General features: G+C 42.3%; 1 protein-coding gene across 4 annotated transcripts in view; it reads left to right on the top strand.

The window, feature by feature from the left end:
- The window catches only part of arhgef10la (Rho guanine nucleotide exchange factor (GEF) 10-like a), a 125,465-nt gene that overhangs the window by 94,457 nt on the left and 13,467 nt on the right, over window positions 1-17,541 (top strand). For all 4 annotated transcript variants that reach the window (XM_029775138.1, XM_029775136.1, XM_029775137.1 and 1 more), the window contains 4 exons: window positions 9,412-9,626; window positions 10,509-10,666; window positions 12,972-13,114; window positions 16,370-16,541. In XM_029775138.1, coding sequence (XP_029630998.1) covers window positions 9,412-9,626; window positions 10,509-10,666; window positions 12,972-13,114; window positions 16,370-16,541 — 688 coding nt within the window. The remainder of the gene's footprint in view (window positions 1-9,411; window positions 9,627-10,508; window positions 10,667-12,971; window positions 13,115-16,369; window positions 16,542-17,541) is intronic.

The following is a 17,541-nucleotide window of genomic DNA, read 5'->3' as shown; positions in this document are numbered from 1 at the left end:
ACTGAGAACACATTCTCATTTACAGCAACAACCTGGGAAATAGTTACAGGGGAGAGGAAGGTTGATGAATGAGCCAATTGGAAGCTGGGGTTGATTAGGTGGCCATGATGGTATGAGGGCCAGCCTGGACACTGGGGTTAGCACCCCTACTCTTACGATAGCACCCCTACTCTTAGTTACCACAGAGAGTCAGGACACCCGTTTAACGTCCCATCCAAAAGACGGCACCCTACACAGGGAAATGTCCCCAATCATTTCCCTGGGGCATTGGGATATTTTTTTAGACCAGAGGAAAGAGTGCCTCCTACTGGTCCTCCAATACCACTTCCAGCAGCATATGGTCTCCCACCAGGACCAACCCTGCTTAACTTAGGAGGCAAGCTAGCAGTGGGATACAGGGTTGTATGCTGCTGGTTATGCTGCTGGTTATGCTGCTGGTTCAATTTGACAAGTAGTTCACAAACCACTCCAGAGCATGACAAGTAATCCCAATACACTTCAATCTCTGCACCAAGACAGTATGGTCCACAGTGTTAAATGCCTTTGACAAGTCTATGAATACAGATACACAATGTAGCTTCTTATCCAGTGCACAATGAATATCATTCAAAATCTTCAAAGTTGCTGTGACAGTGCTGTGGCTAGAACTGAAACCTGATTGCATACCACTCAAAGTATTGTTTTCCTGGAGGCAGGCTTTAAACTGCTTATTAACTAGGAACCCCAATACCTTTACCAGAACAGACAATTTAGATATGGGGCAATAGATATTCAGTAGAGTGGGATCACCTACTTTCAAAAGAGGTAGGACAAATGCTGATTTCTACATCTTGGGGTTTTCATTACATTCTATGGTGATGTTAAAGATGCATGTTAAATGGGGAGCAATGATGTCTGCTAATTGTAGTAGGCGTGGGTCTAGATGATCAGGGTCAGGGGATTTTTTAACATCAATTGTTTCACGGCACTTCTGAAACAGAGAAAGGACAGAAAAGGAGATCAGGAGAATGAGTGCTCGGGAGTGTCAGCTAATTTCACATGGGGCTCATGTTGACCTCCGGTTGATCAAATAATCTGCCTGCATCAAGAAAATGTTGATTGAAAGAGTTCAGAATAGAGGTTATCACAGTTACCACCTGTGAGTCAACCAGCTGTTGTTTAGGGAGCTGTGCATCTTTAAACCTTTCACTACTTGCCCACATTTTGAGATAGTGGTCTGCTTTCAGCTTTCCATTTCCTTATGAACCAAGGGTTGTCTCTGCCCTTAATTCTGTATTGTTTGAAAGGGGAATGCTTGTTGCATACATCCTAGAATACTTTATGGAGGTAAGAAAAGGCAAATTTAACATCAGAGATGTTCAGCTCTATTCCTGGCAATGTTAAAAACATAATGAAAAAAAACCCCTGAGTATCAAACTGCTTCCAGTTTCTTTTCATGATGATACTGTACATGGAGGTAGTTTAGGAATTGTACCATCCCTTACACAGGCAACAGCACAGTGATCACTTATCATTTGCAAATACACCAGAAGCATTAAAACGATGTGGAGTGTTGGTTAAAATAAGATCAATCAAAGATGATTTTAGAGGACACCTTGCATTCAATTTTTAACAATCTGATTAAAATTATAGGTATTACAAAGATTCTTGAGTTGATCAGAGTTGGATGTCAAACACTCTAGGTTCAGGTCAGGTCGCCCATAAGCACAAATTCAGATTTCACATTCTGTGATAATAATTCAAAATACAATCCAGAGAGCCAGCAATCGCAGACGGGGGTCTATAACAACAAGATTCAAGGATGCATAGTGATTTATATTCAAGGACAAATATTAAAATAGCTTGGGTTTGGTAACAGAGGTCAGAATGGTTGCCGAAAACGTGTCTTTTATGTATATAGCAACACTACCACCCGTAGATTTGCGATCTGACCAAAAAATATTCTAAACATCAATGCCAATGTCTTTGTCAATGATAGATTTTTTTGGCCAGGTTTCAGAAAGACCCCGATGTATTTATGCTCTCTACGGTTTTAATCCAAATATTCACAAAATCAAGTTTTGAAAGAAGACTTCTTAACATTTATGTGCAGAAACTTCAGACCATTCTGACTTTTTAATTCAGGTGGGGTAGAAATGGCAGGACCTAGGTTAGATTCCATATTTCCTGACAGTAAAAGCAGTAAAATAATGGCAAATCTAGATAGAATTTTAAAACTTTTGGATTCAGAGACTAAAACCATAGTTGAGAGGAACAAGTCTTTAACACAAGGTATTTCAAAAGGTGCGTACGGTCCAGAGACATGGTTAAGTACCGAAAGAACAATCCACACATGTAAACGCAAGCATGCGGTTTCTCCCATGTCGAATGGGAAAAACTTGCAAAGTTCTCCAGTGCAATAGCCGGGCAAGCGTATGGTTTCTCCCAGGATGTAACATGGGAAAAACACTCAAATTTCTCGGCATTTAATAACCTGTTTTGGAGACTGGTTTTTGTTCGGAATTTCGGATGACTGACGTGCCCAAAGTAAACTGCCTGTTACTCAGGCCCATAAGCTATGATATGCATATACTTGGTAGCATTGGATAGAAAACACTCTGAAGTTTCTAAAACTGTTAAAATAATGTCTGTGAGTATAAAATAACTGATAAGGCAGACGAAAACCCGAGGAAAATCCAACCCGGAATTATTATTATTTTTTTTAGGTCACAGGCCATTTCAGTGCTTGCCTATGGGAAATACAAACAGATAGGACCCAGATTGCAGTTCCTATGGCTTCCACTAGATGTCAACAGTCTTTAGAAAGGGTTTCAGGCTTGTTTTTTGAAAAATGAAGAAGTAGTTGGAAGAACTACAAGGTGTCTCTCATTAGAAAAGTGGTCTTGTTGGCGCGTGAATGAGGTGCGCGCTCTTCGTTATTTATTTTCCCTATTCAACAAACTATTCTCCGTCTTAAATATGATCATTTATTTAGATATTAGAGTACCTGAGGATTAACTAGAAACATCGTTTGCACTTTTTGGACGAATTTTACTGGTAACTTTTTGGATTCGTTTGTACAGTGGTGGAAAAAAGTATTTGATCCCCTGCTGATTTTGTACGTTTGCCCACTTACAAAGAAATGATCAGTCTATAATTTTAATGGTAGGTTTATTTGAACAGTGAGAGACAGAATAACAACAAAAAAATCCAGAAAAACGCATGTCAAAAATGTTATAAAATGATTTCCATTTTAATGAGGGAAATAAGTATTTGACCCCTCTGCAAAACATGACTTAGTACTTGGTGGCAAAACCCTTGTTGGCAATCACAGAGGTCAGATGTTTCTTGTAGTTGGCCACCAGGTTTGTACACATCTCAGGAGGGATTTTGTCCCACTCCTCTTTGCAGATCTTCTCCAAGTCATTAAGGTTTCGAGGCTGACGTTTGGCAACTCGAACCTTCAGCTCCCTCCACAGATTTTCTATGGGATTAAGGTCTGGAGACTGGCTAGGCCACTCCAGGACCTTAATGTGCTTCTTCTTGAGCTACTCCTTTGCTGCCTTGGCCGTGCGTTTTGGGTCATTGTCATGCTGGAATACCCATCCACGACCCATTTTCAATGCCCAGGCTGAGGGAAGGAGGTTCTCACCCAAGATTTGACAGTACATGGCCTCGTCAAATGATGCGGTGAAGTTGTCCTGTCCCCTTAGCAGAAAAACACCCCCAAAGCATAATGTTTCCACCTCCATGTTTGACGGTGGAGATGGTGTTCTTGGGGTCATAGGCAGCATTCCTCCTCCTCCAAACACGGTGAGTTGAGTTGATGCCAAAGAGCTCCATTTGCCTATATTTAGGCTTTGTTTGTGCTTGAGGCATCACTACAGACTAAAACATATTCAAAGATGACAAAAAATGTCATCTGACCACAACACTTTCACCCAGTTGTCCTCTGAATCATTCAGATGTTCATTGGCAAACTTCAGACGGGCATGTATATGTATTCTTGAGCAGGGGGACCTTGCGGGAGCTGCAGGATTTCAGTCCTTCATGGCGTAGTGTGTTACCAATTGTTTTCTTGGTGACTATGGTCCCAGCTGCCTTGAGATCATTGACAAGATCCTCCCGTGTAGTTCTGGGCTGATTCCTCACCGTTCTCATGATCATTGCAACCCCACGAGGTGAGATCTTGCATGGAGCCCCAGGCCGAGGCATATTGACAGTTCATTTGTGTTTCTTCCATTTGCGAATAATCGCACCAAATGTTGTCACCTTCTCACCAAGCTGCTTGGCGATGGTCTTGTAGCCCATTCCAGCCTTGTGTAGGTCTACAATCTTGTCCCTGACATTATTGGAGAGCTCTTTGGTCTTGGCCATGGTGGAGAGTTTGGAATCTGATTGATTGATTGCTTCTGTGGACATGTATCTTTTTTACAGGTTACAAGCTGCGGTTAGGAGCATTCCCTTTAAGAGTGTGCTCCTAATCTCAGCTCGTTACCTGTATAAAAGACACCTGGGAGGCAGAAATCTTTCTGATTGAGAGGGGGTCAAATACTTATATCCCTCATTAAAATGCAAATCAATTTATAACATTTTTGACATGCGTTTTTCTGGATATTTTTGTTGTTATTCTGTCTCTCACTGTTCAAATAAACCTACCAGTAAAATTATAGACTGATCCTTTCTTTATCAGTGGGCAAACATACAAAATCAGCAGGGGATCAAATACTTTTTTCCTCCACTGTATGCATGTTGAAAGAGTGGGTTACTAAACAGACTTTTTTGGATATAAAGAAAGACTTTATCGAACAAAATGACCATTCATATTGTAGCTGGGACCCTTGGGGTTGCAAACAGAGGAAGATCTTCAAAGGTAAGTGATTTATTTAATCGCTATTTTTGATTTTGTGATGCCTGTGCTGGTTGATAAAGTATTTTGGTGTGGGGCGCTGTCCTCAGATAATTGCATGGTATGCTTTCACCATAAAGCTTTTTTGAAATCTGACAACGCGGTTGGATTAACAAGAAGTTACACTTTTAAATGATGTATGACACTTGTATTTTCATGAATGTTTAATATTACAATTTTTGTATTTTGAATTTTGCGCTCTGCAATTTCACCAGATGTTGTCGTAGGTATCCACAAGCGGTTCATGCGCCTAAGTGGCATAACCATAAAAAACTTCAATAAATAATCTATAATAAAATAACAATAAAGGCCAAGTAATACAATCTTAAATGCATACAAGTTCCTGAGTAAAAGCTCACACAAGTCCACAGGCTTCAGGTACAATTCGGATCAGAGACTGCAGTTTGTAAGTGTACGTGTGTGCTGGAGCAGTGAGCGAAGATTGGGGGTACCTGTACCAGACGGGGGGAGCAGGCCTGGGTAATCAGGAGCAGACCAAAAGGTGGGGGCCAAGCAGTGCAGCACACCATGGGAGTAGCCTAGGTATCACACTCGCTTGGTAGAGGCTTGTGTCGGGAGGCTGGGTAGAAGAGGAGGCTTTCAACCAGACAGGTGCGTGGCCCAATGTGGTTGGGTAGACAGGCAAGGGCAGCACCTTCTAGTGGAGAATTTATATAGCCAAGTAACCTCTTGACTATATCAAAATATTACTGGAGTATTTGGAATTATAAATAAAACCACTCGCAAACAAGCAGAAGCGCACAAGACACACGGGTTCAGCTGCCGTGTTGGTGGGAATATGGACATATACTCTTTTTTTTTTAACTTATTCCTAATCGGATTACAGAAGGAAATGGCCTCGTCTTTCACCTGGAATTGTTTAATTATGTTGGATAAAAAATCAAATAATTCAAACTAAATTTAAATTACATGCATCTTATAAAGGCTTCATAAAGGCTTCATAAACACTACATAAATGTGTCACAAATCATCTATAACCGTATGTCATGCTCTATAAAGGGTTCATAGCCCACTATGTCAAATATGACAAAAAGCTGTGCTTTATAAATGGTGGCATAAGCACTGCTTAATAAAGGCTTTATAAATCATATTAAATTGAGGATTCACAAAGTATTTATAAACTTGTCAGGCATTTTTGGTAGAGCATTGCAACACCAGGATAGTAGGTTCGACTTCTGTGACCAGCCATAATTAAAAATGTATGCACACGTGACTGTAAGTCGCTTTGTATAAAAGTGTCTGCTAAATGGAATATATGATTTTGTATTATATTACTCGAAACCAAATATTTCAGCTTCTTTATTACTTTACATGTGATAGTCAAAATGGGGGAAAGGGCCATGAAAAACGCAATTTTTCTATATTCTGATGACTCTGGGTAAGTAGAAAAATGACCTACATCTGTCAGTATCCTTTTTAAACAGTGCTTTACGTGCCCATGCAGTGTTTGTTATGTTAGCTCACAAAACAGAATATCCTTCAAACCTTCATAAATAAAGCATTACAGTGAGAGGATTTGCTTGATATTATCAAGTGCTGGAGTTATGTAGGCCTAATGTGTGACAAGTTGCAACACATGACACGATACCTAACTTGAAAGATCAAGTGTTTTAAGCACCCCAGCTTCCACTGTAACATACCATGCAATCATTGCAGATAGCTTTTCAAACAGCATACATCTTCACCTAAGTAAATGTTCTTTCCAAGACATGTCACATGCCTTTATTTTATTCCGTAACATCCCAAAGTTAGGAGAGAAAGGTTTAATAAATACACAATATCATTATAAGAGCCAGTGGATCCATGAATAAACAACTGATCTAGTGGTCTGCCCTGCTCGGCTCACTCCCCCACTTGTCTCAGATCTACCTCCCTGGCAGGCTTGTCAAATGAGGGATGACACTAATCATGTTAAAGTGAGATGGGCTGGTGGGATTCTCCTGACTTTGATCAGAGTAATGACATTGTTTCTAATCAACCTGATTCACATGCATTTCTCTGTTTGCCTACATACCGGTTCACTCCACTTTTCTGACTGGTGTTTTTCCCACTTATACCATAAATTCATTCTCCTCTCACCCCCCACCTCAGCCACTCCATACTTCAGAAAGGTTCAGATTAATCCTCATGGTGTGTAAAGGTGTTAAAAACAGTAGGTTTGAAACAGAACTTGAGATAAGGTTTAGAATGAGTCATTGTCAACCTTACAAAGGTTGATTTTGACACATTGTGACTAATAACATGGACTTGAGCATTCATTCAGCGTCTCCACCATGACATGTCCATGATCATCCTCTCCCACTGCCTCCCTCGGTCCAGACCTATCTAATTTCGGGGGCTCCCGAGTGGCGCAGCGGTCCAGCACACTGCATCTCAGTGCTAGAGGCATCACTACAGACTCTGGTTCGATTCCAGGCTGTATCACAACCAGCCATGATTGGAAGTCCCATAGGGCGGCGCACAATTGGCCCAGCGTCATCCGGGTTAGGGTTTGGCCGGGGTAGGCCGTCATTGTAAATAATAATTTGTTCGTAACTGACTTGCCTAGTTAAATAAAGGTTAAATAAATTAACACTGGTAGATCAGTTAGTTACTTTCAGGAAGTTTCTTCTGCACTCTGACAAAACAGATATCTATTCCCACAAACAAGTAGTGATGAGTTTGTCAGGGCACAGTCATTTCACTGGATCTGTGGAGGAATTGGATGCGTGAGTGCTTAAGTGTAGGAGAATGTTGAAGTTGGGGTTGCTTAGGGCTGTGGTTGCACCGAGCCATTTGTCTTTAAGCTTTGTTTTTGGGGAGCTCGTCTGTAGTTTTCCCTGTGCAACAGTCCATTATTTGCTCTGGCTCACTCTCCAGAGCCCACGGGACTACTCCTGTCCAGATCAGCAAGCTGACACAAATCTAACAAATGATTGCATGCAAAAAAGGCCGGGCCAGGGGGGAGGGGGGGCGAAAGGGGCTAAAGACTATATTTATCCTATGTCTTATTCCCATAATGTGACTCGTGGAAAATCCTTATTTTGATCTTCAGTGTCAGTTTTTGTGAGGCACATTACACTTCAGTTGGACAGTTGCACCAGTTCCAAATCTAGAGAAAAACAACTTGGGTGAAAGAATCCTGTGAAAACCCATGAAGATTTCACTTATGATTGGAGAGTGATTTGGAGCCTCCTAATTGAAATTGCTGCAGCTCCAGGTTTACCCCCTGCCTCTCTTCCCTTCCCCTGTATTGACATTGGCAGGCTTGACACAAGGCCAATATGAGTGTGACACTTGCAGAATCAAGCCTCTATTCATGCATGCAGCCACTCAGGCCTACAGCAGAGAGTGTGGAACCCCAAGGGGGAGTTGGTGATGATTGCCTGGCGGCTTTTTGATTATATGAGGTCCGCTCTCTTGTTTTGTCAGGGATTCTTATTAGGTTTTGGACTTTTTTAGAAGTTGGACTGCTATTCATGGCTCACTCAGTGTGTTGGTGAATAGGCTATGTCGAACTCAGCCCTAGCAGACACTATAGACTGTGGGTAAAGGAAGACCACCAACATACAATGACTGCTCAATGTGCCCCCTCATAATGACCAATAACCTTGTACCATTCTGTCCATTCTGTGAAGATGAGTTTTAATGGGGTCACCTTGTCTCCTAATTCAACAGTCAACTGCGGTATTTCATCCCTTCATTGGGATTGAGTGTGTCATTGCTATGTCCCCGACTCAAGCATTAGATCAATCATCATCTTATACAAACCCTCAATTGTCAAGCGATGCACAGTCTTTCAAAGTCTTTTTTTCATCTGTCTGTTCTCTGCTGATGAAAAGATCTCTGTTTTAGAAATTGTTTGATGTTCTAGAGATGACATTGTGAACCCATTGCGGTTTGTGGTTTCTGAATCTGAGGGATATTTAAAAGTGAGGGAGGAATATAGACAGGATTTGAAAGGATATTTGATTTTAACTTTACTCTTTGCTGAAACTGTCTGGATTTGCTAACAGGTGCGGAAATCAGAGCTAAGACGTATTACAGGAGAGTGTTCTGTGTCTTCTAAAATTATTCAGAAATTCTACAGACTTAAGCATGAGCAAGTAACTTTCCTACGCTACAGTACATTTTGTAAACCACCATCCACCCTCTCCACCTGTGCTGTGTTAGCCGTTGATTGCTGTGACCTACAGTCTTTACTGACCTTTAAATGGCCACCTCTTTCTCTGCAGGTGGCTAGTGGAGAAGATGTCTTGACCCAGATATATCTTATTGACTATAGATGCCCACGTGTCTCTCCCTCTCTCTAGGTGGCTAGTAATTGAGTATCTTACTGACCTGACATACCTAACTTCCCTCTCTGTAGGTGGCCAATGGAGGAGTATTTAAATGTCTCTCTCTGCAGGTGACTAGTGGAGGAGTATTTTACTAATTCTATATACCCACTTTTCTCTCTAGAGGTGGCCAGAGGAGGAGAATATCTTACTGACCTTGGATACCTACCTTCTCTCTCTCTGCAGGTGGCCAGTGGAGGAGATGCTACCCAGGGGCAGGTGGAGATCTTCTCCCTGAACAGGCCCACACCACGCCCAGTGAAGAGCCTCCAGGTGGGGGCCCCAGTTAGGTGTCTGGAGTATGTGCCTGAACCCAGCCCCCCAGAGGAGATGGAGGCTGTGGCCCTCAGGAGCCCTACTGGGGTGGGGAACACCATTTGTCTGGGACTGGACGATGGAAGGTGAGGTCAACACAGCTTTTAGAGAAATTGTCAAATACAATAGTGTAAGTTACATTTAAGTAATGTGGATGAATGCATGGATGGATGATGATGATACAGAAATATTATTGTATTTATTATTGTTGGTCACCACTATTATCCTACTTACGAAGTCTATTTGTTTTCACAGAGAGTCATATTCTGTATCACCATGCAGTATAGTATGTTAGGTTAATCTCAAGACAAACAAAATCTGTCAATAGTAGATGGGACGAAGAAATCAGAGTTGATTTCATACACCTTGAATCCTGGTGCTCAACCATTTCTTATTTTCCCATCTACTGTTTGTATTTTCAGATTTTACTGCATGTAATGGAGGAATTGTTTAATCTCAGACTGTTACAGTCCTGGTGATTACATTACTTTCTAAGAGAAAACACTCCTCTTGCATCTCATATTGCCCGTTTACTTTAGTTATTTTCCTCTGCAATTTGTTTGTTAATCATTTGGGCACCAGAATAAAATGAAAAGTGTGCAGTTTATTTGTTTATGTTGACTCATTCACTCTGTGTCCTGAGAGTAGGGAAAATACAAAGTGTAATAGAAGCACAATTTCAGCATTTATTTTTGTGGAACACAATCGACTGTCAACTAGTGAACGTTCTCTTTCGAGAAATAAATATATTTTTCCAAAGGTGTGCATTTGTTCATTGTAAATTTAGGAAAAATGTGCAGAATAGTCAGTGAAGTTCAGATGGAATCTTAAACACGAGAACGAGCGAGGGGCTGCACACACACAATACAAGGTCCAAAGTGCCCAGTTACATCAAGGTACTCAGTCTTCATAAATTATGTTAATTTATCATGTACAGTGTACATTGTTCCTTCTCCTTTTGCCACCAGCATCCTGGTGTATGGCAGTGTGGACACTGCAGCCCAGTGCCTGTTGACCCTGCGTAACCCTCAGCGCTGCCCTGTCCTGTGCCTCAAACACTCCATCAACTTCCTATTCGCTGGGCTCAGAGATGGAACCATGATGGTGTATGGACGAAGTAATGGAGGTAAGGTCTTTCCAAGGTCTCCCCCTGTATCTCAGGAAGATAGTCATCAGATTTCAATCCAAAATGACAGAATTGTTGAATCATCACATTACTAACATAGCAATTTATTTAATGTTAGCTACATAGAAGTATATGTTTCAAGCCATCACCATTATAGCAAGGAAAGCAATCACAGCACAATTAAAGCAGGAGAATGGAATAATTTTATAGTTACATTACGCCACTAATGCTCTTAGCTAGTAATTTGTATTAATTCAGGTAATCATTTCATTCACTCATTAGCCTACTATAGCAACAATGTTTAAGCATTGTTTTGTATGAAATGTGACATTTAAATGGAATAGTTATTTCGATATTAGACATTATTAACAGGGCTTGTATCTGTAAAAAAATGGCTTTTAATTAAGTAATCAATCAAATTAGTAGTGCGAATATTAATCTTATTGTTTCCTTGTTTCAATTTGTACATCTTTCAAATTCCCATGTATGTCTCTTTCTTTTGCAGTGAATGCCTCAGTGAGTGTGTGTGAGAAATATAATTTCTGTCATGCGTTCAGTCTGCATGCGGAGACGTGCTATGAGTGATAGGATTTTCAGGGAATCCATCAAGTGGATGCGTTTACAAAAAGCCAATTAATTTCAGACAAGCAACCTTGGAAAATATTTTAAATACTTAAAATACCTCTTTTCATGCCCATTCTTGGTGATCTTCACTACCAGTTAGTGTAAGGAAATGACTCCTGAAGTCACCATACAGTGGTTGGTGTGCTCGTGTTGTGGTCAGAAAAGGCATATCATAGGGCTAGGAGTACCATCTCAACACTCATTCTCCCAGTAGGTCATCACAGCCTGCGGCAGCACAATGGCTGCCGGGTTGCGGTGTGGTGCGTCTTACCTGGCTGTGTCAGTGTGGCTGCCTGCATCCACCCAGCACTCTACTGTCCTCTCACCTCCAGCCAAGCAGAAAGGATGATTAATTACGCCAGTGTGCTGCGTGCCGATTAAATATTACTATTCATGTTATGTAAAATAAATAAATAATAAAGAGGTAGAAGACAGGAAAAAAGCTCTGGAGTGGAGCGTGGATGGTGCCAGGCAATGTTTGTGCATTCTGCACAGCTGTTAAAGATTGATGCCCCTGGATGGCACACTGCTGCCTGGAAACCATGTCTGCAAGAGTAGGAAATATCAAGTCTTCACATGGGATTTCTATCAAAATGCATATGAATAGCCTGCCCAGCACATTGTTGCTTAGCGGAAAATCCCAATTTTCTTTTCTCATATAAATATAATTCATACTGTTCATAGAGTTGAAGGTCTGGGCTTCAGAAACCTATTTAGAAAATCTTTTGATGGTCTGAAACAGTTTTTGACCATTTTCCAGTGTTTTGCGGTGGTGCGTGTGGTAGAGCTGTGACATGGCCAAGGCTTGTGCATGGGGCTAGGGGGACTTAAAAGAAAGTGAATAACAAAATGTGGAAGAATGACATTTAGAACACGCCAAGCAATTAACCTGAGGAAGTCAGAAGGCATTGTGAAGCTATTCTGATTTGAAAGGCATGAAATAAACAACTCAAAATGTTAATTAAATGGCTGGGTGCACTTCCTTCTCTAATTTTGCTTCATTATAGCACCGCAAAGGAAAAGCTTATGTAAGGTGCTTCATAATGCACTGCCATGGTAGCTGCAACGGGTGCCCTGTGTTTACAAAGGAAAAATGTCTGCTTAATTTTCACACCGACGGGTGGGAAAATGAAGTGGCGATAAAGAGGTTAGGAAGCTGATTAAATTGTATGGCAGAGTTATTAGCATTTGGATGTTAGGAATGCCTTATTGTTTAGTCTGAAAGTATAGTCCATAGACACTTTGTTTTCATCAAATTGTGATTCACGCTGTTTTTTGTGTGTGTGCGTGTATGTCTGTGTGTGTGTGTGTGTGTGTGTGAGTGCATGTGTGTGCACTGCGCATGTGCATGCTTAGTTGCACATGCACGTGTGTGAAACAGTAAGTGTAAGTATTTTCTTGTGTTTTCACTTTGGAATATTTGTCTAGAGAACACCAGGGCAAGTTGCTTGAGTGTAAGTAGAAGCAATGTAGTTTAATTGCCTTGCTCAAGGCAACAGCTGCTGAATCACCACACTGAGCAGTCAAACGGAAAGTTTTGCATGTATTTAAAACATAATCATAAACTGGCGATAACAAGTCATGATTTTGTTATCTGTTTTATCAAATCTTTGTTTTGTTCTTAGTAAAGTAAAAGTTTAAAGTGTTCTGATTCTGAGCATTTGTTGTGTTGTCTTCTCAGGTGAGCTGTGGGAGCCAGACTCCTGCAGGACTGTGAGTGTGGGCCCAGAGCCTGTGCGAACTCTTCTGGTTCTGGAGGACTCTGTGTGGGCCAGCTGTGCCAACTCTGTGACCATCATCAAGGGCTCTAGCCTTTCCACTCAGGTACAATAGGAGATGCACCAAGTGCTTTATAGTTTGAGCAACAGCACACAAATAAAGCCTCTCGAAATGCTCCAGGAAAGCATCTTCACTTCCGTCTTGCATCCTTTTCACAACTGCTTAAGAGCAAAGGCTCATGCACAGAATAGCCTCGACAATACACTGTCCTTTCCTTCACCTAAACACACTTTGTTGGAACTATAAACTATATTGGAACTCAAAACTCCTTGAGTTCTACATTGATACTTTGACCTAAAGTATTTGTGGGGATGTTGGCATCAGAATGTGTTTTCAGGCAGCAGTGGCTCTTTATGCTTGTACACTTTCCTCCCTGTTCAATCCTCTGGAGATCAGAGCTTAGCCAGCTGAGTGACCACGCAAAGGAGACCAGGTTCTGTCTGGCTCGCCCCAGCGTATCCCCTCTGCATGGTGAACAGGCATGTGTGCTTGTGTCGATGCTGGTTGCACCTCTCTTAGCCTTGTCTTCCTTACTAATGCACACCCTGGAGGGCTAACTTCACCGGGGCTGTGATGCGGAACCGGGATCAGGGAAGCAGTCCTTGCCCCCAGGACTGAGCCATAACTTTAAGATGGGGGGGGTCAGACTTCAGACTTACCCCTCTTCTACTTTAGCGGTCTAGCCCGCTTACCTAAGTCAGATCAGCCTTATTGTCAGCGCTGCTCTGTCTTGAATTGATGATCCTTAATATAGCCGGTAGTTAACACAAAGGGCTATACTGCAGCCCTGTGGATCTGCATCCATCTCTCCTCCTTCTCCTCCTCCCCCCACTCCTCCTGTGTGTGTGCTTGAAGGGACCCTTGTGTGTGCTCTGCATTATGACAGAGCTCCAGGATTGACCCATGTGCCCTAAAAAAGAGGCCTGTCATCGGAGCCTAACCAGGCAGGACTGTGTGGATGCAGGGCATGGCATGACATGTCTCCCTCTCTCTACTTCTCTCTAGAAGAGGGAATATGCTTACTCCCCCTCCCTCTCCTCCCTGTCCTGCCCATGCCCACTCCCCTCCTTCCTTCACCTCCCTGGCTGTGGATTTGCTCCCCCTAAGAACAGACACCTTGTCACCCAGTGTAATGCAGGGCTAATGAGCTGTTCAGGCGCTGGGGCTTTAGCGCTGGGGCTTTAGCCTGCAGTGATTCTCCCCTCTGCTGATGAAGGACTTGGTGCTGCTGTTTGTGTGACAGAAGTGCTGGGTGGAAGGGGCATATTACCTCTTGTCACACTGCTACCACTCTCATGGCTGTAAGCAATGCAGAACTCATCTCACTAATACCAGTGTGTCAATTGGGTGAACAGTTGTTGCCATCACTTATTTGACACCATCCATTTCAGAAGAGATCTTAGTACCAAATATGTGCTCTGATAGGCTCTCCAGGCAGTATCCAATTTTGTCAAGGCTGGCAGTCATGCAGCCCTGTAAACAGATCTCACTTCCACTAACCTCTTCTATTCAATTACCCTACCAGTTAATGCATTATTACTGTAGCTATGGCATTGTTTTACGTTTGGCCTCACTGGGATACAGGGGACAGATCAAATTGAAAGCAGTCAGATAATGACATATCCAGTGAAACATATGGTAGACAAGGTGTCATGATGACAGGGTGTCAACCAATAATTAGCCTGTTAATTAAAACAATTTGTCTGTTCATGCCAAAATCACAGATTTAACCCCCCCCCCATGATTTTCTAATGGTTCACTGACATTTTCAATGCTCTTTTAATTTGATATATTTTTTTACTTTATTTGCATTTAGTTAGTCAATTCTTTGAAATAGGGCTCTATCAACTTAAATATTTTATAGAATTTAATGGTTGCACTTGAAAATGGAAGGGATGCGATTTCCTCTCTTCCTAGGCGGAGCAGAGCAGGCACCTTCTACCGTGGAGTCAATTAAAGAGAAAACACATCAAAGGGTTCTCTTCTCTCCCCACTCTCAAACAAAGGAGATCCCTCTGGCAAGGGCACACAAACAGGTGGTAATCCCCGTCCTCCGGTGCACAGGGGGGAGCATCCCTCCTCAGCCCTCTCCCTGACTAATCTCTCATCCCCGGACTCATGAACCGAGAGTGATAGGAGCGGGGAGACGATGCCAGAGCCAGCCCCTGTCATGGTGCAGACCTCGGGGGTAGCATGCCTAACTATGATAAGGCGCGCTGCTCTTCCTCAGCTACTCATTAAGAATGTGTGCCTGAAACGCCTCCTCTTTTGCTGTGGTCTTGAGAAATTGGAGGGTGGGAGGATGATGTATACTGACACAGTAGAAAAGATGCCCCTGTCTGTGAAACATTGGTGCAGTTCATTACAATCTCAAGAGAGACACGCTATAGACTTTTCTGGGATGGTGCAGGGTTGTTAATCTCCAGTCATCTGGCCTACTTGGGTTTTGTGAAAGAGCTCTAAAGAGGGGTACTCAAACCTACGCTCAGGCATTCTATTAGTCTTTTGTTAACAAGTAATATCCGAATGTAATTTGTTAATGGCGTTCATGTGTAATTCACTTTTTATGATTATGTCTGAGCACATTAGCAGTGTTGTCCATGGATACAGTGAACTAGAACTCCTCGAGAGGGGTTCTTATGACATGGATGCACAATACTTTATGTGCATATGTGCATATGTTTGTGTGTGCGTATGGGTGGGTGATTTATGTATTTGTTTAATGAAGTCATACTGTATATCTAGGATATTATAACTTCATTATGGATGTCTACGTACAGAGACATACATTTGACAATGTGCAGAGCAATGGTAAAGAAGCAATTACAGACAGTAACATCACACTTTATATGGTAATCAGAAATCCATAGCAACATATTATAGATTTCCAGATTTCTGTAAGAACCCCCCCCCCCCCCCCCCCCGGACTGGACCCAAGTACCTCAGTAGTTTTTCCCATTACCATCATATCTGACAGCAGAGAAAGCCAACCCAGACAAAATCCTGGCTCAAATCTTTTCATATCTCGTCCTGACAAGACATATCACATCTGTTTTGTTGCGTTTAGACCAAGATGTCTGCATGTAACATTGATCGGATTCATAAAAAACTCAGATCTACAGTATATTTCATTTAAAAGACCAATGTAAACCGGGTCTAAATGGGGCTATACTGTTTATTTTAACTACATGTTCTGTGTAAGCATTTGCTTGGCAGCTCTATGCCTATTCTCTATGCCTATGTCTCATCTCTACTATAGTTTCCATGGTTATTCACTGCTTCTCTCCTTCTCTCTTCCAGAGGTTTGAGGTGCACCCAGAACCCATGGTGAGCGTGGCCCATATGGTGCGGGCTGGAGGAGGAGTCTGGATGGCCTTTAGTGAGGGCTCTTCTATTCGCCTGTTCCATACTGAGACACTGGAGCATCTGCAGGAAATCAATATCTCCACACGAGTATCTTTGCACAGCCCAGGTACAGTACAAAACGCCTACACTCAGGTTGCTATAGGGATTCGTCTTGACCTCCTCATTCCGGGGGTCAACGTTTTCTACAGTAGATTCAACTCCACAAGTCTTTGCTAGGGTTCTGTCACAAAATCTATTTTGTCATGAGCCTGACTTGCTGTATTAGTGGGGTTAGGAGGAAAACATATGGCATACATTAGTTCGTTTTTGGGGGCCCTCATTGTACAAGAGCAATGAGACGGCACCAATTAAGCCACGCCGATGCTGCACTCCTCGCTGGAATGATATTCTGGTCTTGTCTTGCTGGAGCTGCTCCTTTGGTCCTGCACTCCGGGACTGACCTGAATAAGTAGCCATCTAAAGACCCTGAGAAGCCACGATGGAGCCATAGGGTGAGAGGCAGGAATTCATAAAAGGAGTACAATCATTGACGAGCTGTTACAATGCTGCCAGACAAGGTTTTCATTGCACGAGTTGCCATGGACGCACTTGTCTTTCCTTTAACATCCCGGCAACACTTGTATCATGCCAGTTTTCTTTTCTTTTTACCTGCGTCTCTATTTTCTTTTCTTCTCTCTCTCACGCTTTCTCTCTTCCCATCTTATCTGTCTCCCTTTTATTTTACCTCTCACTGCAACCCCTTTAAGATGCTGTATACATTCTCCTCACTCTCCATCTTCCTTCATGATGAATGAAATATTTATCAACCAATCCAGGTATTTCCAGTCTTAGTATGGGGGAGTCAGGGTAAACACGTTGGACTGGCTGAAACAGAAATGATCCTGTTTCAGGGTGGTCCTTCCACACATTTATCAATTTGATTCAATATCAGCCCATGGACCCATGGCCCAGGGAGCCATTACAGCCTAAAATCCTGGGGCCTCAACTCAGTCAAGCCTGTGCTCCCTTTCTCCTAATACTGTCTGGATTTATTCAGTTTGATATTCTGCACGTTAAAAGGACTGAGGATCAGAGTCAGACAGAACTCAAAGGAGAGAAAGGCAGTG

Source organism: Salmo trutta, chromosome 14 (genome assembly GCF_901001165.1).
Source record: "Salmo trutta chromosome 14, fSalTru1.1, whole genome shotgun sequence".
In the NCBI taxonomy this organism is placed as follows: Eukaryota; Metazoa; Chordata; class Actinopteri; order Salmoniformes; family Salmonidae; genus Salmo; species Salmo trutta.
This window is presented reverse-complemented; position numbering and strand designations above follow the sequence as displayed.